The 24389-nt window shown below is 42.0% G+C and overlaps 1 protein-coding gene and 1 non-coding gene across 5 annotated transcripts in view; one reads left to right on the top strand and one right to left on the bottom strand.

Moving 5' to 3' along the window:
• The window catches only part of LOC102083974 (uncharacterized), a 30477-nt gene extending 23881 nt beyond the window's left edge, over positions 1-6596 (top strand). The window contains exon 2 of the transcript XR_010467511.1: positions 5524-6596. This is a non-coding gene — a transcript (uncharacterized LOC102083974). The remainder of the gene's footprint in view (positions 1-5523) is intronic.
• A 5316-nt stretch (positions 6597-11912) lies between these two features.
• DEUP1 (deuterosome assembly protein 1) overlaps positions 11913-24389 on the bottom strand; it is a 50137-nt gene continuing 37660 nt past the window's right edge. For all 4 annotated transcript variants that reach the window (XM_065037879.1, XM_065038019.1, XM_065038095.1 and 1 more), the window contains 2 exons: positions 21184-21484; positions 11913-15123 (listed from right to left, as the gene is read on the bottom strand). In XM_065037879.1, the coding sequence (XP_064893951.1) occupies positions 14953-15123; positions 21184-21484 (472 nt within the window). In that variant the 3' untranslated portion in view covers positions 11913-14952. The remainder of the gene's footprint in view (positions 15124-21183; positions 21485-24389) is intronic.

Below are 24389 nucleotides of genomic sequence, written 5' to 3'. Positions count from 1 at the left end.
AACCCCCCATTTGCATGGCTTCAAAGGTAGGAAGTAACGAGTATCTCTTGCTTAGACTCCACTTAAGCGAAGGTTAGTAGTGAGAAGAGGATTACTTCAGCCAGCTGGTTGGTGCTGGCTGGGGCAGCACATGGGTTCCTCTGCTCTGTCGGGAGCTGCCGTGTCCCTGCGGCGGCCACCCGCTCAGCCCTGCTCAAGTGCGAGTTGGGCGAGGTCAGGGAGGGTTAAAACCTCACGCGCAGGAGACCCTGCGGAGCCGCTGTGTCTGTTCTGCTGGGACCACGCGAGCAGAACTTGCTCCTGTTTCCAGGACAGCTCCGTGCTGAGTGCTGGTTCCCTGCTGACCAAGGCTCCTATTGTTCCTGGGTCCCCATCGCCTCCTCTTTCCATCTCCTGGACTCTTCTTCCAGCCCTTGTACAGCAGCTCCGGCTGCACTACCCTCAGGTCATCACTCCAGTAGCAATGATAAGTAACAAATTGATAAGCTTGTTGGTTTTAGTTCTTCCTTACTCTCATGCTGGTGTGTCCCAGTGACTGGGAACTGCTGGTTCTGGCGCTTTTTAATGCTAAAATAATGCGAAGAATATTGTCTGCTTTGGTGTCTTGTGTCCTTTTCCCTACTGCTGGCAGGCAGTTTGAATACAGCGTGTCCCCATTGTCTGCTGGTTTGTTGTTTGGTTTTATTTGTAATGTCTCAGTAACATCCATGGCCCTAGGGGACATTTTAAATGATAAAAATTAATTCTTGTCAGATTGTTTGTTTGAATTGCAAGATGTTTTGCTCTTCCAAAATGTTACAGCGTCAGTAGCAGGATCATGAGGCCGGGTTAATCCAAATTGGCTTGCAAACACTCGTAATTTTGGATTTGCAGAAAAATTATTCAGCTTAACGTGGCTAATACATTCATGCTGTAAGGTTGGTGATAAGTTCTTTAGATGTCTAGACGTGTGGTTGCACTTAGTGCAGATGAGATGTTTCATGCACGTGTTGCACGTAGAAGGAGACGCAGAATTGCAAAACTCAGCAAGCGCTGGTGCAGCCGGTCCTGGCTCACAGCAATAGGGAGACAGTGGATTGCCATAAATCCTCATTGGAAGATTGTTGCTATGTTTTGAAGGCTAGCAGTCCCCACAAGTTTCACAACAGCCTTCTGGTACAAAATTGCACTCGCTTAACTGTAACTGACTTGCTTTAAGATGCTGGAAAATACTTCAGCATTGGTGGGAGTGACTTCAGCAAGTGCAGTGATTGATGCTCTCAGGTGTTGAGCTTGGCTCTGCAAAACAATTCAGAGTAACTTTACCCAGAAGCTGGAAAGAAGAGCACTTTTATATATACAAAGCTATTCGGATGATGGGCAAGAAGGAATGTAATGGCTCTACATGTCAAACCAGGGTACTAAACTTGTGAATTTGTATTATGTTGAAGAACGATAGCTTTAGGTTTGTCTTCTCTATGTTGTACTTTTGAATATTTGGTTCTGCTGGAAACCTTAGCTTTTCGGTGTGTATCAAACAACGGTATCAAGCCAACGCTCATTTTCTTGACTTGGCAATTGAGATGGTTTCTTTCGAGCACGCAGGTTCCTGCTTTTGGGTGAAACTTTGCTGTAGTGAATTTTAAAGGGGGAAAAAACCCAACAATCAGACCTTCATCACCCCATGCAATTTCATTGTCAAATTTTAAATTGTGAAATGCATCAAAGGAAGCTGAAGTTATGGGGCTCTGGCTGGTGCCAGACTGTTGTGGACCATGAATATTCCACTCTGTTAGTGCCTTCTGTGCTGTTCCTACAAATGTCCCAGCTGAGGGAGTTGCTGAGTTTCCAGGAGAAGCAGCAGTTGAACCAGTCTGGTGGTTGTTTCCAGCCTCACCAGATGCTGGGGCCAGGTTGAGCAGTTCATCAGAATGGGAAGTAGCTGTAGGACAATGCACATGGTCCATGACAGCGAGTCCTCTCCTGTGCGGGGGAGACCAGGAAGGGAAAGGAGGCTCTTGGTTTCATTTAAGGAGAAAAGGTGAGTTTCCAGTTCTCTGGCACTCTGAGGTTTGCTGGTCACTAAGGCTGGAGTTCCCATAAGGTTTGAGTACCTGTGGGACATCCCTTTCTCATTGCCCTTCTGATAGTGGCTTGCTCCAAGAGGTGTTAAATGGGCAGTGCTAACTAGGCTGTTAATTACACCCATCCCAACGCTATGTTATTTCCTTCCTCCCTTTGCTCCAGTTCAGCCTTCCCAGCCCACAGGCAGGGTGATCGCTGGCTTTAGGAGGATGCAGCCCAGTAACGTGAGATAATTTGTTCTTGTGGGCTGTCCCCACAAGGAACTAGACCCGAAGGTTGTAATCCTGGCCCTGACGCGCTGCACTTTGTGTATGTTTTTTCCTTTCCGTACCTGTCGGTATCTCCTGCCTTCCAGCGCAGCCCCTGGCTGGCCCGTGCGGGGCTCGGCAGTGGAAGGGGATGCCTGTGACTTGCTTACTCCACTTGCACAACACAGGCCACAGAATTTCATCTTAAGCAGCTGAGTGGTGGTTCTTAAAAGCTGTTTTGTACCAACACGAACACAGCAGCATGTCCAACATGCCGGAGCTTTCCCGTGGGCAGCGTTGTCTCTTGCAGCCGCCGTCTCACGCTGGCTGTCACCTCCGGGCACACAGCGGCAGCCGGGGCCTGGCAGCGGTTTGCAGAGATTCACCGCTTCCATTTCATGGTTCAGTTAAGATGAACCCTAAGGCTCATCTCTCCGAAAACTGTGGGCCGGTTTCTGTCCAAGTCCATCTCAGCCACAAGCAAAGCCAAGTGGCCCAAGCTACTGGAAACATATTTGGAGATTGACGCCAGGTTCCCAAACCAGAGAGCACCAGCTTGCGATTCAAGTGCTGCTGACATTTGCGGGAAGGCTTTCTGTTCTAAGTCGTCAGTTGTCAGCTAGTGTATGTAGTTAACTTGTTATAATTTTGCTTCAGAATGAAATATTCATTCAAAAGAGATATAAAAAAAACATCCTGATGTTTTTAATGTCTGGGTAGCAAGTGATGCTGCGTGGAGCAAGACATGCATGTTTTGTTAGAGGGATTGGTTTCATGGCAACTCCCGTTTGTTACTACGGCACACAGAAAGTCCCAAAGGCTTTTACTGTCCGTCACTTCTTGGGCCTTGTTGGCAATCCAGACACCAAACGTATTGATGTACATCAACAGTGCAGACAAAACAGTATGAAAATACTATAGCCTGAAATGCTCTGGATCTCTAATGATCCCTAAGGGCAAACGTAAAACTTTACTTTGTGTAGTAGTTTTTCTAGAGTTGGTTAATAAAGCTTGTGGCCAGAGTAGAAACGAAAATGGAAAGGGTAAGACAGAGATTTCTTTTTCAAGAGTTAGAGAAGTGATAGCAATAAAACCAAAGCAGAAACCTGTAGCTTGCAGGAGGCAGAACACCCAAGACTCTGCTCTGAATCACTAAGAGGTGAGGATTTGGACTCAATGATCCTTGTGGGTCCATTCCAACTTAGGTCGTTCTATGATTTGCTAAGAAGAAATAGTTACGGAAGATTAGAAATGAAATAGTCCCATTTGATTAAAAGACTGGAACAGGGTGTTGTGTGTTGTTGCTCCATCCAGTTCCTATTTACCTCCTCATTATGAAGTTCACTGACAACTTCTGGTCTCTATAAATCAGTTAAGCATTTTGATTCTAGCGCTGCAGCTTGCAGAAGCAATTGTTTCTTTCTGAGACTTGAACTTTATTGTTTCCTCTTTGGAAAATCATCCCAGTCACCAAAATTGGCCTTTTATGCTTCATCAAAATTGAAATGAAGTGATTGCCTCAGAGTCCATGTTGAATTTTCAGAGCTTAGCATCAGAAGAAAAACTTCTTGAAAGGTGTGTGTGCATGGGATGCGGAATTGGTGAATCCAGCTGAACACAGAGAACCCATCTCGCTTGGTGGTTGGTTGGTTTGTTTGATTTTAAGATTGTATCCGGGATGGACCATGTAAAGACAGAAATACTGACACATTGATTTGCTGTTGGTTTCCCATGTGGTTGCTCTGATAGTCTGGTCACTTCCACAAGCCCCAGTTAGTAGAGTTACTCTGCATTTTCCCCTACCTGATGCGGTATCTCACCAGCCTAACTGGCTGGGTGGGATTCCCAGCAGGCAGTAAGGGAATGATGGAAAAGCATCAGTTCATAGTTTACTTTCAATTCAACTCAATATTTGACTCCAGTAATTGTTACCCTCCAAATTTGTGCTGAGGTAGATCTGACCTGTACCCAGCTGTAGTGGCACAGTCCTCCCCCTCCCTCGGGAGGATGGGGTTGTCACCAGCCTGGCCGAAAGCTGAAGCCAGAGACAAAAGAAATGAAAGGAGCCTCATTAGAAGGTAACAGTGAGTGAGCAATCGCCGGACACGCGTGTGCAGAGCACGTGGACAGTACATGCAGCCCGGTCCAACAATAAAGTGAACTCTGTGAACATCACATTGGTGTGTCAGGTTCTGTCTCTCGCATGGAAAAAGCAACACCCAGCGATTGTGCCACTGCAGAAATGGGGGATGTAGCAAAGAGCAAAGTAACCAAAGAGTTGGTGTCCTCCCCCAACACAGTGGATGAGTGACACGGCTGTAGGCAACTCAGGGTATGGAAGTACTAAGCAATTACTAATTCTCCTTACTTCAGAGAGGCTTTTGTGCTGTGCAGTGCTTTTGTTAATCTCACTTTCTAGATCTGCTTTTGGTCTGGTAGATCCTTCTGAGCAACGACCTTACGAACGCCTGCTTGTCTACAGCGGTGATTTGCGACCATGCTGGTTGTGGTGGGGATCTTTTTCATTTGACAGCTGTAATAAGAGTGACAACATTGAGTCATGTTATGATTTAGGGTTTGTTCTGTGGCAGCAGAACCAGAAGTGTAAGTTGAGCAGCTCTTTCCCCACATTTCTTCCTATTAGAGTATCCTTTAGTGCAATAAACACCTGGTGAGGCCGATAAACACGGAATGGTTTTCCTTATGGCGAGGAGTGTGCTCGCCCTTCCTCCTTCAGCAGGTTTGTGGGGAACCGCAGACCTTTCCTGGAATCAGAGAGTCAGGTTGGTTGGAAGAGACTCTTAAGACCATCGAGTCCAACCACATCATCGGGGCTGCTGTTAGAGGGGGCAGCTGGTACCCTGTGCTGAGACTAGGCTAACTCACATTATTTTCATTAAGTATTTAGCTGTGTTATCTTGTTTGCCTTAGAGGATAAAATAGATGGTGCTGGGCTTTGTTTCTGGCTTAACAGAGCGCGAGTTCAGTGCTCCTGGGCAAACACGCACCGTGATGAACTGCCAGGGTTTTTATGGGGAAAGTGGTGTTGAGGAGCCGAGCGAGCACACTGCGATTCAGCTTCCTTGAAAGAAGCTGCGTATATTGGTTCCAGTTGGATAAAAGATTTACCAAGTGGAGCTGCAAATGGTTTTAATAACTGGAATATGTGTAGATTTTACTCAGAAGAATTTTATTTCTCCTTCTCTTGCAGTTGCTTGCACAGGCAACCACTTGAAGGAGGAGTTCACTTCTTATTTCAAAAGACCTTGGACTGTTTTCTGCTGCTCACCTCCCTTCGCTCCCCCATTCTGGTGAACAAAAGACCTGAAGAGGAGGATGAGGCAGCTAAGAGGAAAACCCAAGAAAGAGACCTCGAAAGATAAAAAGGAGAGAAAACAGGCGATGCAAGAGGCCCGGCAACAGATCACCACGGTGGTGCTTCCCACGCTGGCTGTTGTAGTTGTGCTCATTGTTGTGTTTGTTTATGTAGCAACTCGTCCAAATACAACCGAATGATGCAGCTTTTCAGACTTTCTGGCTTTGGGGTATTAATAATTTTATCAAGAGCCAAAAGGAACTCTGTGCCGCTCTCCTAGTACTTTACAAAGGAACTTGCTGGTATTTTCAGTCTTCTCTTGGTTAGGGTCCCGCAGATTCTCTTTAAGAATGTAACATAAAACGTATTAGTGAATGTGCCAGTACGTTTTATGGTCCAGTTCATGTGCCTTTCAGACTTTTCAAATGGTGTTTTTCTTAAATCTGTTTGAAGCTCTATATTGTAAAAGGAAATTGTGTTCTGCTACAAATTTGTAAAAAAATCAGCTTTCAGCTTTTATCACTGTTACGGATAATGTTGCTCCCATGAGCTCTTGTATGTCTGTTTCAGAACTTCCAAAGAAGTACGTTTCTTCTTTGTACTTAATGTCATATGAAGTGCTTTGATTCAGAAAGGATATATTTATTTTTTGAATAAAAGAGAGAAGTCTTACTTGGAATCTTCAAATTATTTTGCAAAGAAATGTGACATATTGTGAAAGCCTACATTGTGTAATGAGTTTTTCATTAAACACTATATAGTTCACTCAAAAAGAATGTTCTTTTTGCTGTGAGATGCCAACATGCAAAGTGTTCAGGATCCACCAGAAGGAATCTTGCAGAGGTTGGAAAGGGAAATTCTACCAGTCTCTGGTGGCAACAAACTACATAAATACAGGTAGTTGTTCATCTGAATGTTCAATATTTAAATCTGTATAAAGTGGCAATAAAAAGGTGATTTTGCATACAGCCCTTGCTTTTTAATTTCTTTTTAAAGGAAGGAAAAGTAACATTAGTATAACTTAGGTCTTTAAGCTGTTTGCTGAAACGTTGTTCTGTGGCATCCCCCTCTAGCTCTCACTTAAGGGAGGCTGTGAGCACAGCTAAAGTGGTTTTATTTTAAGAAATCAAACTATAAATTGTGATGAAAATGCTTCAATAATCCTGTATTCTTCTACAGCCCTTTCTCATCCAAATATTTTAAGGCACTTGGTACACGTTAACCTTCAGAAGACTTTGGGGAAGGAATTTGGGAATGAGCAAGAGTTTCTTCTTGTGGTTCACCAGGCGGTTCCGCACAGCGTAGATTTCATCCCCCATGCAGAATATACTGTTCCAGATCTTTTTCTATCCATTTGTACATCACTCCTTTCACATGTACATCCCTAATTGCATCAGATACATTCTTGTAAAGACACACCTGGTCAAACTCAGTGCCGTGAGTTATGAAGTGATCAATGACTGAAGAGAGCAGAGTCATTTCAAGAAGAGAAAAAATGTCCATAAACAGCTTAAGCTACTGCTTAAATACAGGCCAAGCAAGGAAGAACGTGATGCTACAGCACACTGAAGCACAGCAGGAAATATTTCTGGCCTGAATGTCAAAGACCCCATGAATCATTACTTCACGTCCTGTCCCCTGGCAGCGGGACAGTCCCAGGGAGATCGCTGGGTTCCTGCGTTACCCCTCTGTGGTGTTGCTGTGCAGAAGGTACCGCTGACCCATGCTGCGCTGCAAAAGAACCGTTCCAGGCAAGCGAAGGCAATTCCCTGCGGTGGACTTTGCCCAAGGTGTTCCCAAAGAGGGGTGAGTCCATGGCCAGCTGCAAACCAGCTGGTTTGCAAGGCTGAGGGAGCTGGGTCTCTTTAGCTTGGAGAAGAGGAGACTGAGGGGTGACCTCATTAATGTTTATAAATATGGAAAGGGTGAGTGTCACAGGATGGAGCCAGGCTCTTCTCGGTGACAACCAACGGTAGGACAAGGGGCAATGGATACAAACTGGAACACGGGAAGTTCCATTTAAATTTAAGAAGAAACTTCTCAGTGAGGGTGACAGACACTGGAACAGGCTGCCCAGGGAGGTTGTGGAGTCTCCTTCTCTGGAGACATTCAAAACCCGCCTGGACACCTTCCTGTGTAACCTCATCTGGGTGTTCCTGCTCTGGCAGGGGGATTGGACTGGATGAGCTTTTGAGGTCCCTTCCAATCCCTGACATTCTGTGATTCTGTGAAGGGGACAGACACCCAGTGTTGCGGGGATGGCTGCTGCTCGCAACCTTTCCTGTGCCACCGGTGTCCGCAGTGCCTAGAATTGAACTGGATCTGCAGGCTAAGATGTTTTTGAAATACAAAATTTGCTAATAAGAGTTCGGATGAACTGTTAGGTTGGCCTTTCCCCCCCAACTTGCAACGTAGTTGGGATTCATGCACAACAAGCTGCCCAGCCGGGGTGATTGTGGCGGTGTGCCCAGGAGAGCGCTCAGCTCACCCACCCAGTGCTCAGCACAGGGCGGCTGTAGAGCCCCTGTGCCCGCCGAGACAGAAAATCACCCGCGCTTTGGTACTAAGAACCACTCCCTTCAGCTGGAGAGGTCTGAAATGCTGCATCTCTAAAAGTAATTGCTCTGTTGTCTCCCAGCTGATTCTGCTCTCCCAGCCACCAGATTCTTTCTGTCCTGTCTGTTTATCCTCAGTCAGGGCTGGCTGCTGTGGAGCTCTCCCAGTTGCCCTTTTTTGAAAGGGGATGTTCAACTTGAATTAAATCTGTGCCCAAGGCAGTGAACAGAAGTGTGTGGTTTCAGTGTGTGTGTTCTGCATGGTACTTCGTGTCTGCAGCATCTAGAATAGCAGCAATTTTTCCATTAATCTCTTCCATGGGTTCCTCTTCCTCATCTTCCTCTTCCATGGATTCTTAACCAAGGGTTTCCTGTCCCAGCTCATTCTCTGGTACTTTCTGAGAGCTCTAACAAGGTCCCTGTGACTTTCCCATCTCTGAGGATCGGATTTATTCCAGTTCGTTCCACCTGTAGGGCTTTCATATCAGCCCAAGCCATAACTTCGTAATTCAGAAAGTGTTCCCTGAAACAGCAGAGAGTCCTTACGTGAGGTGTTTTTCCCTTCATTTTCTGCAAGAGCTGGGTCTGCAACACACAGGAGCAATTAACTGGCTGATAACAGCTAACGAGGTGAAAGGTCAGCTGGGTTAGGTAATATTTAAGATTACTTCTCTAATGAGATGTTTCATTTCTGCTGCTTTTCCTTATGTCTCTTGACATCTGCAAATTCTTAAGCTTTCAAAAATCATCTTCAGACCCAAATGTTTATTAATATGAATGTACAGCTTAATGCTAATAAGAGGCATTGTGTAATTCATTTCCCTGAAATGTGCAATTTTACTGAGTGCTAATTGAGAGGAAAATACTGTTGCACATTCTGAATTAGTCCTTATGTAGAAGATAGAATTGCTTTCACAGTTTGATTTTTTTGTTTTGTTTAAATAATGTGTTTTTCTCTAGTAAACAATGAAGTTGGATTCTGACATTTTCTACCAAATTCTCTTTTGCTAGTATAGGATGTGAGAATGCACATTTGGAGAAATGCTATGAAGCCTCCATAGACAGAAACTGTCAAAAATCACTGGGAAATTATTGGGAAGTAAATTAATGGCAGTTGCCCAAACGTCAGCTCCTGTGAACTTCTCAGCCAAAGGTGTAGCTGTGTCTCTGGTTTTTAACTGTATGGATTACTCCAAGTGTCAGTTGCCTTCAGAATTATTTTAGAAATAGGCTTCCAAATCTTTTCCCAGCATACAGTAGCTTGTGGGCAAAATTGAATGATTTATTGCAAGCGTTTTGCCAGAAAACTCATGCTGAGATCTTTCTTCGGCAGTGTCTTATGATACAGTTTCCAGGAGTGCTCGTTATTGGGTGAAGTCATTAAAAACATGTCATTGCCCTCTGATATATTATGTTATAGAAACAATTTTTAAACCCCAGTTTTTCTAAGCATAAATCTAATCTGAGTCGAATACTGAAAGATCAAGCTTTGAATGGAGTTTTGTAAATGCCATCAAAGTGCTAAGAAAAATCATGGAATCCTGTCAAGTATTCTCACGATGGGTAAATGTCTGTCTGTGTTATAAATGGCCCCAGCTCCCCAAACCCAAGGAGAGAAGCCAGCGACACCGCCCGTGACCTTGTGGGAGAACTACACATCTTTTTCGAGCTCAGAACAATTGGCTCTCGGTCTTCTGTTCAATCCATTGACAAGAAAATGTTTACTTACACCCTGATGTTCAGAAACCAGCGCTTTTAAATACACACGGCAGAGGAAACACACCATTCTTTTTCCAGAGTATTTCTGTTGAGTGCCCAAACAGTGAACGTACAGGTTGGGATGCTCCTGGAGCTCTGGAAGGTGTGAACTAGAGCCTGGGCTTTGATTCTCAGTGTTGGCCTTGTGTCACACAGACGTTTCTTACCGGGAGGATGTTCTTACCAGAACAGGTAGTTGCATTTCACACGCTCTGCACCAGCAAATTCCTGCTGTCCACATCCCAGCCGAGCATCTTCACAGTCACTAGAGATGGAGCTGGTAGCTGATGTTGTCTTCTGCCCACCACCTTTATTTGATCAAAAAGTTTCAATCAAAAAATTTCTCATTACGGTGCTTACATGGGATAGCAAGAATTGGGACTTCTGTAGGATTTCTTGCTCCAGCTGGGATTGAACAAGGGTTCACATCAAGTCAAGCAAATCCTACATCTGTCGCAGGAAATTCAGTGATGGGATGGGTCAGGACTGTTCTTTCCATGCAAATATATTCTTGTAAGGTAACTGGGCAAACACATTCTTGAAAAGTCTGTTCCAAACCCCCCCCAGCAGTTTGGTTAAGAGTAAATCAGAGGAACAAACCCATCGGTTTGTTGGTTTAGGGACAGTGCAGCGCAGCGTAGCTGCGTCTAGGGGCGTTGCTCAACCCACTGGTAGAAATTTAGATGCAGTACGTTAAATTACAGCCTATTTATGGATTTGAGGCTGTCCGTGTGATTAAATAGTAACTCAAACACAGTGAACTTTGAGATCTGAACGCCACAGTGAGGAAAGAACAACACAGGGTTCCCGCATTGGTTTGGGCAATTGGAACGAGCTCTGCTGTGAACAGTCTTTAACCTGCATTTTCCCAGCACACTGCTGCGCCTGACAAGAAAAAACATCCCTAGCACAAGGCAGTTGGTGTAAAATCTAGTGAATGCCTATTGTGCTTAGAATTAAATGGAAAATAAAGTGAATGTGAATGATATAATTGCCTGTTTTAGGTTGTGAAGGCAAACGGAGATGTAACCCCATCACCTGTGGAACGCAGGGAAAGGACCTTCCTCGGGTGCCCTCGGCCTCCTCGCAGCTGCTGGTGTCTGGGGGACCCGCGGGCAGAAAGCAGCAGGACAGACGGACATCAACACATCCCTGCACAAATAAAACTGTGGTGACCGGTGTGACATGCCAGAGATGTGAGACCACCTGGGGCTCAGCTCATTAGCCAGTCTCTCTTGATGACTCCTTTCTCATTCCCACCGGTGATATTTAGTCTAGTTGTGCATTATTAAGTGGTGGTGGGCTTGATTCTGCACGTGACTGTACCACTGCTCAATCAGGAATTGCCACCAGTTGCACTATGATAAAGCCAGGACAGTGAGGCTGGGGCGTGAGGCGCTTTCTGTAGTGTCTCTGATCACAGCAGAGATCTATCAGCCTTTGCCTGGGTAAGCTAAAGCCACCCATCGGCAAACCTGTGATTTTTCATGTTTGCCCATTTTTATGTTCCTTTGGCAGTGTTTTGCTGGTGCTGTTTGCATTCCTCTGCGTGGTTGAGAGTCCCCGACGTCTCTCTGACACTCTCCTGTTCTTGTACGCCTGAACTTCCCATGCAAAAAAGAAGAGAGTAAGAAATGGCAGGATGAAAATGTGCAAAATACCCAACTTACTCATGTAAGCCACTTTTCATTGGTTTTGGTTGCTTACTGTCGTTTCACCGACAGCCCCAGTGAGTTTTGGGAAGTGCCTTGGCCAGCAGTGACCTGGCAGCTCTTACCACCAACTATTTCAAAATTACATCTCGATCAAACATGTTGGCAACTGTATGTACACAACCTCTGTTTTTCCTTCTACAAAAAAAGCTGGTGGCAGCCTGAGCTGTTGTTCTTTTTATTTACAACAAGCCTTTCAACTGGAAGCCAAAAAAAGGCCTTTTGGTAAAGCTTTGAAAAATCACAAGAGAAGTCCAGCAGCTTGCAAGGATTTTCTATTGCCCAGCTGTTCACAAAGTAGAATAGAAATTTGCTGTATGTTTTGGGTAATCCGTGGCTCCCCAACATTGCACCTTGTCCTGTCAAATGAACTTATGATTAATAATTCATTTTTTTTCATGTTTATTGGTACCTCCAGACATTTATAGCCTTAGACCCTTCTGATTACTCCTTTTTTTCTGGCAATATACATACATCGCCAATCCCTGTTCATAAGGTATATATAATTTCTCAGATTTTATTATTTCTGCTGTCCATCATTCTTTAAAAAGTTTTCCAAATAACTTCAAATGTGGCACATGTTGTACACACTATTTTTGGCATGATAACAACAGCAATATGTATTTTTCTTCGGAAGCCTCTCACCAGTTCAATCAAGTTTCTACCTTTTAACACAGTTAAATATTCAGAACCAGGCTCTGATTGTATCTAGCAGCAATGGGCTCTTGTTTAAATTGGGGATTGTCAGATCAGGAACTTCTGTGGATTTTGGCTGGGGAAAGGTGACATTTCCGTTAAGTATGTGCTAAAAAATGGCACTTTGATCCACGTCTCAGGACATTTGTGGCATAAGATGCTCTGAGCAGGAAACAGTAAACAAGCAGCTGCTCAGATCCAGGCATTTTGCAATTTCCAGTGCTTTTCATGGGGAGTTTATTTTATGGAGTTACACAAAAGCCAGGCTGAATCTAACTCTCTTGTTTCATTAGCCAAAGTTACTATATTGGCCAGATCTTAAAAAGCTTTAGAAAAAAAAATATCTCAGTAGTTTTCTGCTAATTGCAATCATTTGTTCTGTATCATCGCACAGACCTGCATCGTGAGAGGGATCCTCAGGGCTGGATTCAGACATTTCTCTGAAGATCTGGATACCGTCTTGGATGTTTAAACCTTGCAGCGGCAAAAGAATCCGGCTAACTGGCTAATATCCCAGGTTTTTTTTCTCTTGCCCTTCTGTAAAACAACATTTTGTTGTCTTTCTGCTTCTACAGATAGTTCCCAGCTTCAATTCTAGCTTCATTTCCAGAAGTTCCTAAATTTCTTCATGAGTTCCTTTAAAACTCACAGATGCATCTCCCCTTAAACTGAGGACGCATGTATATTTAGTTTGTTCAGATGTCCTTCCGCCATCTTTTTATTCAGCTGAGTCTAGCGATTTTCCTGAATTTTCCTGTAAAAGGTTCTTTGATGGCCTCATTTTCATTACTCATTTTCTTGCAAACCGAGCCAAACTGGTATTTAAAATCTTGGTATTTTGTGCGAGTGTGATGTAGTGTATTTTCTCTTAATGGAAACACAGCTTCCAAAAACAATTTACATTTTTGCTGTGGTCTTGAATATTAATGAGACTTCTTTCACTCACAAACTGGAGCTGTTTGACAGCCTGGTATTATTTTTATCCAGATTTTTCCAGGAAGTTGGCAACAGTATATGCTGGAAAGCACTTCTTCAGTATCTCTTTCACTGAAATTGGTGGTTCATCAACACTGTCTGTAATTTCTCTTTCGCTTGCACAGCAATAGAATTCAGTATGAATTGCAAATAAAAAGAATCTCAACATTATGCAGTTTTTCAGCACATGGAGCTGAATTAACTCCGTTCAGTTTTAGAATGTTTTTGTGTGTGTTCTAGAAAAATACAAACCATTTACGCCCTTACCTAAAGCAAGTTGTCTAAAGTTAAAGGTTTTTTTTCCCTATTCCAATGTAGCGAAATAATGAGCCAACATAGTATTGAAACATCAGTATCACAACAGGTGCTTCTGAAGAAAGGATTTAAAAATTGTGAAGTATTAATGTGAAGCATGTAAAGCATCTGAGCTCAGGCTTGGCCCTGGGTGAAGTCTATAGGTCTCGTACAAGGGGTAATACAGGCGGCTACAAAATCACAGAATGGTTGGGGTTGGAAGGGACCTCTGGAGATCATCCAGTCCCACCCACCTGCTAAAGCAGGTTCACCAGAGCAGATCACACAGGAATGTGTCCAGGTGGGTTTGAATGTCTCCAGAGGAGACTCCACAACCTCTCTGGGCAGCCTGTTCCAGGGCTCTGGCACCTCAAAGTAAAGAAGTTTCTCCTCATGTTTAGATGGAACCTTCTGTGCTTCAGTCTGTGCCTGTTGCCCCTCATCCTGTCATTGTGCACCACTGAAAGGAGTCTGGTCCATCCTCTTGACACCCGCCCTTGAGATATTTATAAACACTGACGAGATCCCTCTCAGCTTCTCCAAGCTGAACAGACCCAGCTCTCTCAGTCTCTCCTCGTAAGAAAGGTGCTGCAGATCCCTAATCATCTTCACAGCCCGCCACTAGTCTCCCTCCAGTAATTCCCTGACTTCTTAAACTGGGGTGCCCAGAACTGGACGCAGTGCTCCAGATGCAGCCTCACCAGGGCAGAGTAGAGGGGCAGGAGAACCTCCCACAACCTGCTGGTCACACTTTTCCTAATGCATTGGCCCTGTGTGCTTTGCCTCTTCAGGTTCCCCCCACAGACCTGAGTGGCTTAGGGCATAAGAAAGAAAGAGCTCAAACTCCTTATTTCAAGAGTCCCAAGCGCTATTTCTGTAGCCAAGAATAAGCAGAGCATAGATAAGCTCTTCATGCAATGAGCTATGACATGGCTGAAGGCCCCTATTATTCTTGTTCTGTTCAATCTGGAGAATTACTCTTGGCTGATTATATTTTCAAGGGAATAATTCCACTTATTAGCCCTCCGTACATCACAGAATTCAAAGTATCCTTCTTAATTTACAGTGCTGCAACAGGGTCTCTGCTGCACATAATTTAGCCATGCAAAACCAAACTGCCTATTTTAGAATATGTTTAGAGTAAGATGTTTTGTAATATAGTCAAGTTACAATACACCTAAATCCGTCTAATAATGATTATCTTATTGAAACCTTGGTGTTAAAAATACATCTTATTGCTGATGTGCCTCAATATATTAAGCAGCTACCTGATTTTAGTTCTACGAAACTCATGGGTGATTACTTGGTTTTATTTTCTTAATTGCGTGGCTGGCTTAATTATGCCTGTTTTGCTGTATCCTGGCATATTTTTTTAGAGTATTTTCAGAGTGTCTTTGGAGTTCTTCAAGGTGCGAATTTAAAAGTTCTTCAAACTCTCTTGTGTGCTTCTCTTCCTCTTGAAGGAACTTTTCTGTTGCTGCAAGGAAGGACATCTCGGAGGGAGCCTGAGCAATGAAGAGAAAACCATGATTAGTAAAAACCAGCAAGTACTACAACATTTTTGCATTATCAAATTTTAGATTTGAAAAACTGTCAGGGATTGGCTCAAGGAGGGTGGACATGAGTCCACTGAGCAACTGTACGAGCAGAGCCCATTTTAGTTGACATAAGTAGGCCTTAGTTAGCTTGTCTATTAGGCCGTGGGAAAGGGGGGAACGGAAAAGTACTAACTAAGGCAGGGTCAGGATATCCTTGAAGAGATAAGAGTGAGAAGAATGCAGGATGCGCATAGCTAGCTAAACCCAAGTAGGTGGAATAAGTAAATGTAACCTTTTAGTGCTTAGCCTATTAGATAGAGACAAGTATGCATAATTATGGTATTTGGTATAAATGCACGCTATCTCGGGCAATAAAGTTGAATCATGCTTTATCACTCACATTGGGTCGGCCTGCATGTTTTCCTCAGCTGCGTACTCGCAAAAAACAACTTATAGGAGTTAATAATGCTATAGCACTTCATACTTCTCTAAGAAAACATGAATTTGGGCATACATTTTGAAGGCGTTCAGGTGCCTAAATAGCATGATGTAAACATGATGTTTGAATACCTGCGATATTCACAGCATTTAAAATGTAAATGTCCCATTAGACAGAATTTAGCTGCTTCACAACCTCCCAAATCTTTGGATCAGTTAAAGGTTATGTTCATCACTTGTATAATTTAGACCAGGACAGAGGATGATAATCTGTTTTTTTGGAATTACAGAATATAAGCGGCGTTGGGTGCTGCTGATTGCCTGTGTAATATTAGATCTCTGCTTCTGTGATGAGCTGCTTTCTGAGGAGAGGAAGAAAACCAACCTAAGCTCATTTCAGTGCTATCAACTTCAAGCCCTGATATTCTGGGGAATGTACTAAATTTTATTTGCTGCAAGTAGTTCACTGAAAAATCTTCTTTCCATTTCATGAGCTGAGTAGACTGAGAGATAACCCATATCAAAATTGGTCTTCAAATGGCTGTCATGGGATGCCGAGTTGTATAAAGCGAAGGACAGGAATAATTCTTTGCCAGAAAAAGCTCTAAATTTTTAAGTAGCAATTTCTGTTAATTCTTTTTGCTAATACTTAAGATGCATTCATTGGAATGTATTTATCAAAGCAAATACAAATCAATTTTTCTTTGCCTAGAGATATTATGCTTATTTAAATGAATTCAATGTTTATTTGTAGAGATAAATACGATTTTATTGCATGAATTTTTTTAAGTCAACTGAGAAAAAACTTAGTATAGGACCTGTAACACTGAGTAAGAGAAAGGTAATTTTCCATTTTATATGATCATATATTGAGAAAGATGATTGACACTTATTATCTTGATTAAACCACATGTTAATAGTTTTAATAACTGGTTGCGGTTTTAGTCTAGAATCTCTGGGTTTGTTTTTCCTAGAATGTAAAAAGGAGAGTTTATCTCTCAGCACATCAAATAGGAATGCCTTCAAATGATTTAAATATTCAGATGTTTTGTGGAAAAGGCCAATACTATTGCACCTGTAAATTTTTATTCTGTCGTATCAGAATGGGGTATTCCCTATTCCCCCAGCAACTAGAGGCAGATTTGGTCTTTGCTTTCAGCCTGGTTTAAAACTGCCCTTTAGCAGCCAAGAGATTCTAGCTAGAGAAATGCTTTATAGCATTATATTATTCAAACTCTTTGCAGCAGACCTTGAGATGAAATTGAGAGATTTCCTATAGGAAACTCCTTTTCTTTTCAAAGTAGAGCAAGTAAGCAATAGCTGGAAATGAATCCTGAATGTAATACCATCCTTCTAGAGTGAGGCAGGCTTTCTGATGTATAGGGTTCCTAAAATGAAATTCACAGATAAAGCAGAATCTTTCTTTTCTCAGGCCCTCCAAGTTAATGTTTTAACACAGGAGGGAAGAAAAAGTGACTTCATTTGCCATGTAGGAATAAGGAACCCAAAGGTGCTGGACCACCTTGTGCCGGCACACTCTTCTGTCAATCCCTGCACTAGCAGGGATAAGAAAGAATGTTAATTTTCCAATGTCTGAGAAACTCCGGGGGGAAGATCACCTGCCTTCTACTTTTCCTCATGAACACAACGTGATTTCCCATTCACAAATCATCATTGTTTACATATGTGGAGTTGTTCCCGAGATTTTGAATGCCGTGGCTACATGCACCTTGATTCCTTCATGGGCTGGGTCACAGATATATCTCCTGGTGACATTTGGATTCAGTGATAGAATTGGCAGTAGTATTTTGAACTATTTGAGGAAGGCTTTTATATTATGAAGAAGACACCAGATTTGGAGGCTTTACGTAAAGAATTGGCATGTGCTTCGCTTACTGAATACCAGCTGTGAAATCACTGATTCAATACTGAGCAAATAAAATCATTCCAGTGAGAAATGTAAGAAAGTGGGGAAATGCCAATCTGAAATAGGAGTTTAATAGGTGTCATCACACAGAGAAAAAAAGTCATGTCGGTCTTTTCCATATGGACAGCAGATTTACACGACTGCTAGTCTTCAGAAATGTTGTATCAAGTTATGAGAGATTCTCAGAGATTCATGATAACAATGTCTACAGTTGCTGACTTGTTATTAGAAACATATTGGCCTTATGATCAAGCTATCATCAGAAAATGCTGGTGTCCTTTGCTTCAACCAGTATACTTTGATGTGTTTTTTTTCTTGAAATACACTGTAAACTCCAGATGAGACATTTTCTCAGAGTTGAGAGAAGAATGTTTATCACTTAGAATAAGCAGATCATGGTTCCCTACAGCTCCTTACTGGAGGGTCAGACATCACTATCATTTTAGATAGGTCCCTAATGCACTGTTTTTATGCGCTTAGAGAGAACGTTGTATCTAAACAGGTCTAAAAGGCAACATTTCTTGTCAGCAAACTAAGCTTTGCTTTCCTAGCCTCTGGTCTGTTCTTTCACTATGTTCTTTATTGTCTTTACTTTCAGTGCCTGAGGAAGAAATACCATAAAGAAACTGTTTTAATCCACGTCTCAGATGAGATTCATGGTCCCCAGTTCTGAATTTCTTTTCCTCAGATAACACTTCTTTATCTTTTGGTTTTCTAACTGGAGCTGGATAGAAATGGGTTCATTGGTAAGTTTTCAATTTAACTTGTTTAAGTAGTTAGGCAACAAGGACTCTAGTTTTTCATTTCTACAGTATCAGTTGATCCCAAATTTCTTTGGTGTAGACCAGTAATGAGAATCTCTTTTTTGTCTCATCATTTGCTGGAAATGGAGGAGTGCACCTCATGGAGCTGCACATTTGCACATATGAAATATGTGCTAAATAAGTCTTCTCCTTAAGCAAGAACTAATTTAACTACATTTAAATTTTCCTTACTACAGCCTAAGCCTTTCTTGTCTATCCAAGTCTTGAAAGCAAGAGCAGACACTGTCCATCATCTGAAGAGAAACATAAGAAGGTGTTTGTGGCTACAAGTTAATGATCCACACTGGGAAGCACAATGTACATAACTGCTTACTCCAGCTGAAATAAAGAAATTGTGTAGAAATGGACTATTCTGGAGGGGCAAATAATCTTATTGCTTATTCTGCCTACCTATCTATCTATTTGTTTTCTGTGGGAAGGATTAAACTTGAAGCTGGACATCAGACAGTTCTATGGAATAGCCTTTCCAGAGTCTGGGAAAGGAACAGGCACCTATTTTCTAAAGTTGTTTATTTCAGAAAGAGAAGTGCTGTTCAGAGAATGAGTATCTCCATAGACTTGAAAAGCCTTGAAACAAGAATTTTTGGGGTTATGGGAATTTCCAGTGAATCTCAACTAAGCTTTCTAGTTTACTCTAAGGCAAGAGTGCCTTTTTCTACACATGTAACCTCTACGTAGGAACATGAAAGGACAGAAGTTGCAGTGGAACATTTACTAAAGTTGTCTGAAGACTCTCTACTGGGAGGAGAGATAGAAGTCGTTGTCTAAAACCTTAGAGACATTTTTCTCTTCCCTAAATACCAACAGAGTAATTCTGGTAGGTATCAGGACATCACCTGCAATTCCGATGTTTTCAATTGGTGCTACAAATATTCTTCAGAAAAATGGTCCTTTATAACATCTTCAAAAGTTTCGAACATACTGGAGATTTCACTTAGGTGAAACATCAGTCCTGAAAGAACTCCTTTTACAACATATTGTACTTTTCTTTCCTCTTTCTCTCCAATGCAATGGCTTTCCATTTGAACACAGAGCTCTAGAGCAACAGGCTGTTGAATCATCTTGGCGCTAAAGCTGTGGTATCCAATGGCAGTCTGAGTGCTGATTTAATTTTGGAGATCTTCTGAACCTGTACCTGCTTCAATGCCACTGAGTTGGACTTAAACACTGTATGAGAATTATCTCTTGCTTAATAGTTTCATTATGTACTTTGCCCACACACCAGCTGGAAAGTGTTTTCCTTATAATCTTGTCAACTGTCTTGGCATCGACCCTGTCCTGAGTGCCAGCTGGGAAACAGTTTCCCTGCAGCTTGCAGGAGTGTCTCAGAATGGACATTTTCCCTGGGCTGGCTGGAAACAGAAGCTTTCTGGTCTGGTGTTTCTGTCTGACACTTCTGACAGAAGAGAGAAGGAGAACTGGTATTTATCAGAATCTTCTGAAAACGTTCAGACAACTCTTTTCACAATTAGCAGTTTCAAGAGGAAGACTCCCAAACCATGAGAAAGCAACAGCCGTTTACTTAAAATTCCTGTGAAGAGTAGAAGAGTACCACAAGAGTAGAAAATGGAACTGCAGTCAAACACCCAGCACTATGTGCTGCTCTCTCTGTTCTCTGACTCCCGGGACACAGCTGCCAGGCCCACGCTCAGTGAAGGGCTGCACTGCAGTCCCTGCATCCCATGCGGGTCACCACTGTGGTGCTGTCCAGCTGCGGGGACATTCTGGGCTGGGAAGACAAGTCTTGCAGCAGCCACGTCTCCAAAAGGAAAGGATGTGTGACCATTTCTGGAGCATGACAACCACAAGCTGTTTGAAGATGATTGTTGGTGTCATGATGCCTCTTCTCTCCTACTTAAGGTGATGAGTGGCAAGAAAATTGCCCATTGTATCCTTCTGGTAAATGCTGAAGTCTTCCCTCTGCTCTCTCTGCAGGCTGAGCCACACACCTGCAGTTCATGATCTCCTGGGTACAAAGATACTCGTGTCACAGCTGGACAGAGATGGCCACACTCCAACCCTCACTAATCTCTCAGTTCTGTTATTTACTGATGTTGTGGCTGCACGGTCTGGGGTTTGGAAAATGAGCACTAACTTTTCAAATGGTAAAAATAGTGGCCTGTAGTGGTGGCCTAAGGAGGAATAGAAGATACTATGAAAGAAGATAAAGCTCAAATTTAAAGAGAAGTCTAAAGTCAAAGAATTATATGAAGAGTTTTTCCCAAGAAGTTGCCCTAAGCAAAATGGGATTTATCCCACTTGTCATGGAGGCTGGTAATCTCCAGCCTATGAAGACTGAAAGAATGCTGCACTATTACTCTTTCATTTAAAAAAAATAAGGATTGCAGCATTTTTCATTTCTTTTCCTTTTCAAATACAATAGCTAACATGTAGAAAATAGTTGCTGCAATTCCTCTAATTTCATCCATCAATCGAATGCTGTAGAAACTTGATTTGTATAACGGCACTTAAGGCAGTAAGTTTGCAGGAATTATGGAAATACGCTTAAAGCAGAGTGCCCTTGCAGAAGGCAGTGTGAAGCAGAGTACCCCAATATAGAAGGCAACGAGCTAAAATGTAGAAATCTCTCTCACAGTCACATAATAGCAAGTAATTATCACCATTATTATTAGTACAGAGGTATGGCCCAGTAGGGGAGTTTAATCTCCAGTAAAACTGCATTTACGTTATGATGAGGTATTTCTATTTTTGCTGGGCTGGCACTATATAAACAATAAGGATAAAAGGCGTGATCTAATTTTTGGCTTCTCCAAGGCTGCATTTGGTCCACAGATGGATCTTTGAGAATATATGTGTTACAGGAAAACAGTTACTTACAGATAATTTGTTTTCTTCGGCATTGTAAGCAGGGCTCAGTAAGCTGCCTGTTCTGCCCTTTTCAGGAAACAGCCCACCAAAGCCCAAAGGATACCCTGTTGGTGGTGATGGAGATTTATCATCTGTTTTCTGTTCATGACCTCTGTCAAGTGCATAAGGAGATAAAGTGCTATCACTTTTTGAACCAGTGATACTGTGTTGGCCATATAAAGCAGGACTACAGTTTCTGTGGTAACCACTGGGTCTGAACATAGCAGTCTGTTGGCGTTCCATTTCCCATTCATCTTCCTTTTGGAAAGTTCTAAAAGAGAAAAAAAAAAGAAAGTATGAAAGCTAGTCAAAACCAAGCTATCACAGCAAAGCCAAGGTTGTTGTTTTGGTGTTGGGTTTTTTTGGTTTGTTTTTGTTTGGTTTGGTTCTTTTGCCTTTTTTTTTGTTTGTTTGCTTGGTTTGGGTTTTTTTAAGATTTATTTTTTATTTCTCTTATTTGTTTGTACATCAAGTCGGGTGTAAGATTAAGCATTACCAAGTTGCAGCAATTTACCAGCCTTTTACCTAAGTTACTGTAAATGCCTGAGTGTGCATTCGCTGTCTGCTTCAGCTGCGACTTAAATCACACTAATTTAAACCCTTCCGCTGGAGCTTGAGTAACTTTGCCTTATAACTGTAGCAGGACAAAAAATAAAACAGAAACTTGCTTCAGGTATTGAAGATACCAATAGTCCTTAAGTGTTTGTTACCCACCCATTTCCAAAGGTTACCACCTGTTTAGCTTTTTGGGGGGAGCAGCGATGTGAGCACTCTCCAGTCGTGTAACTTGGCCTTCAGTATGAGGGGAACTAGAGTGAATTTAGCAACAGAAATAGAGGGAATGAAATATGAAATTATAAGTGAGATGGGAAAAACCCCTTTTATTAGTGGTTGGGTAATTAGCCAATTTTGATCTAATATCACCTTAAACAACTGTGTTCAAATACTTAGAATTTAGAATAAATGCTTAAATAAGTTAAATAAAAAAATAGTACAGGAATCTTTGATCCTGCATTTTTACTGTGCTACTAATTTCTCCATTGATTTAATGATAATACATTGGACATTAACAGGAGAAATAGAGAATTTTTTTAAATACACTTTTTAAAAAAATGTACAAGAACATGCTTTTGTAACAATAAGTGAAACCTTCATGCTCACAAAAGAATTTTTAAGTATTTTATTATGGTGTTCCATAACTTTTGTATCCCACTTACAGTGATCAGAATGGATGTGAAAGCATTTATTTGTATTCATTTGTAGCTCTGTGAAGCCAAAACTATTACAGTTAATAGCACCTTAAACAAAAAGAAAGCTATTTTCTTCCATTCAAAGCATCTTATTTTCCTGACAGTTAACCGAACAATTCTGAAACCACATTGATAAGAGCAGAGAATTTAAAGAGTAGCTTGTCTACTGAATTAGACTAATTTTCAATTGTATCTTTACTTGCATTATATACCAAAACATGCAAAAAAAAAAAGTCAGACTTTATTACATTACTGTTGCAATGTTGCTGACTGAGGAAAAAAATGTCACTGTACTGAGGTCTGTGCTTATGATAAAATCACAATTTTAGTCTTTGGAGGTAACTGGTATATACTTAAACATGATAGCTGTTCAAGAAGATCCTCTCATGGCAAATATCCTAAAACACTTTACTATTTTGAAATGCAGCTATAAAAGCTTTTAAAAATCAAGTTCTCACCCACTAAAACGTACTTATTATAAATATTAAGGAGTATGCAGTGCTGCTCAGATCCTAGGAAAAGGCTTTTCTTTTCCCCCCAAATAAAGAAAGAATTTGCCAAGCACATGGAAAGGACAGTGTTTTCTGCAGGAAGATCACACCATCATTTTCTAATCTTAATTTAGACATTTGGTGTTGGGAGATAGTGGCTGTGCAGTCTTAATGGACCTTGCTTGTGCCTAAGCCCTGAAACGTGAAACTGAGCGCTCCATGAATGGACCATGCAGAACGACTCAGAGAACTAATGAAGAACATCTTTTTCTCTGGTTGTAAAAGAAGTAGTGATTGAGACACTCTGAATGCTACAGAAAAGCAAATTATAAGCATGATAGTATAATATTATTATTGCTATAATATTATTATACATACTAACATAAAACTCTCTGAGAATATTCACCGAATTTTCCAGTTTTCTAAATCATCTTTTTAAGGCAGAGTTTTCTCTTTTCTTTCATGCCTTTCTTTAAATAAATACACTTTGCTCTTTGGACACAGGAGAACACATTTTTCTTTTTTTATCCCCCCTATTTTAAAGTCCATTCCATCTAATGTTCGTATGAAGGGCACAGTGAAAAATCTGCCACAACTGAAGATGGATGGCATGAATAATAAAATCACAGATTTGTTTTTCATCTTGTGTTCTGACCTTTTTGGAAGTAATTTCTCCTGTAAACCCACAGTGAAGTCTATGTGATCTGTTTTTTGTTTGTTTGTTTGTTTGTTTTCCCCAGCACTGTGCCCTTGTGGCCAGGAAGGCCAATGGCATCCTGGGGTGGATTACAAGGGGGGTGGTTAGTAGATCGAGAGAGGTTCTCCTGCCCCTCTACTCTGCCCTGGTGAGACCACACCTGGAATATTGTGTCCAGTTCTGGGCCCCTCAGTTCCAGAAGGACAGGGAACTGCTGGAGAGAGTCCAGTGTAGGGCAACGAAGATGATTAAGGGAGTGGAGCATCTCCCTTATGAAGAAAGGCTGAGGGAGCTGGGGCTCTTTAGCTTGGAGAAGAGGAGACTGAGGGGTGACCTTATTAATGCTTATAAATATATAAAGGGTGAGTGCCATGAGGATGGAGCCAGGCTCTTCTCAGTGGCAAACAATGATAGGACAAGGGGTAATGGGATCAAGCTGGAACACAGGAGGTTCCACTTAAATTTGAGAAGAAACTTCTTCTCAGTGAGGGTGACAGACACTGGAACAGGCTGCCCAGGGGGGTTGTGGAGTCTCCTTCTCTGGAGACATTCAAAACCTGCCTGGACATGTTCCTGTGTAACCTCATGTGGGTGTTCCTGCTCCGACAGGGGGATTGGACTGGATGAGCTTTTGAGGTCCCTTCCAATCCCTGACATTCTGCGATTCTGTGATACTGTAACTGTTTCTCTATGTATTTATATGTATTTAATAACAGTTATTACTGTTATGTTATAGTT

This window comes from Columba livia, chromosome 1, assembly GCF_036013475.1.
Source record: "Columba livia isolate bColLiv1 breed racing homer chromosome 1, bColLiv1.pat.W.v2, whole genome shotgun sequence".
Taxonomy (NCBI): domain Eukaryota; kingdom Metazoa; phylum Chordata; class Aves; order Columbiformes; family Columbidae; genus Columba; species Columba livia.
Note: the sequence above shows the minus strand (reverse complement) of the source record. Positions and strands in the feature narration are given on the sequence as shown.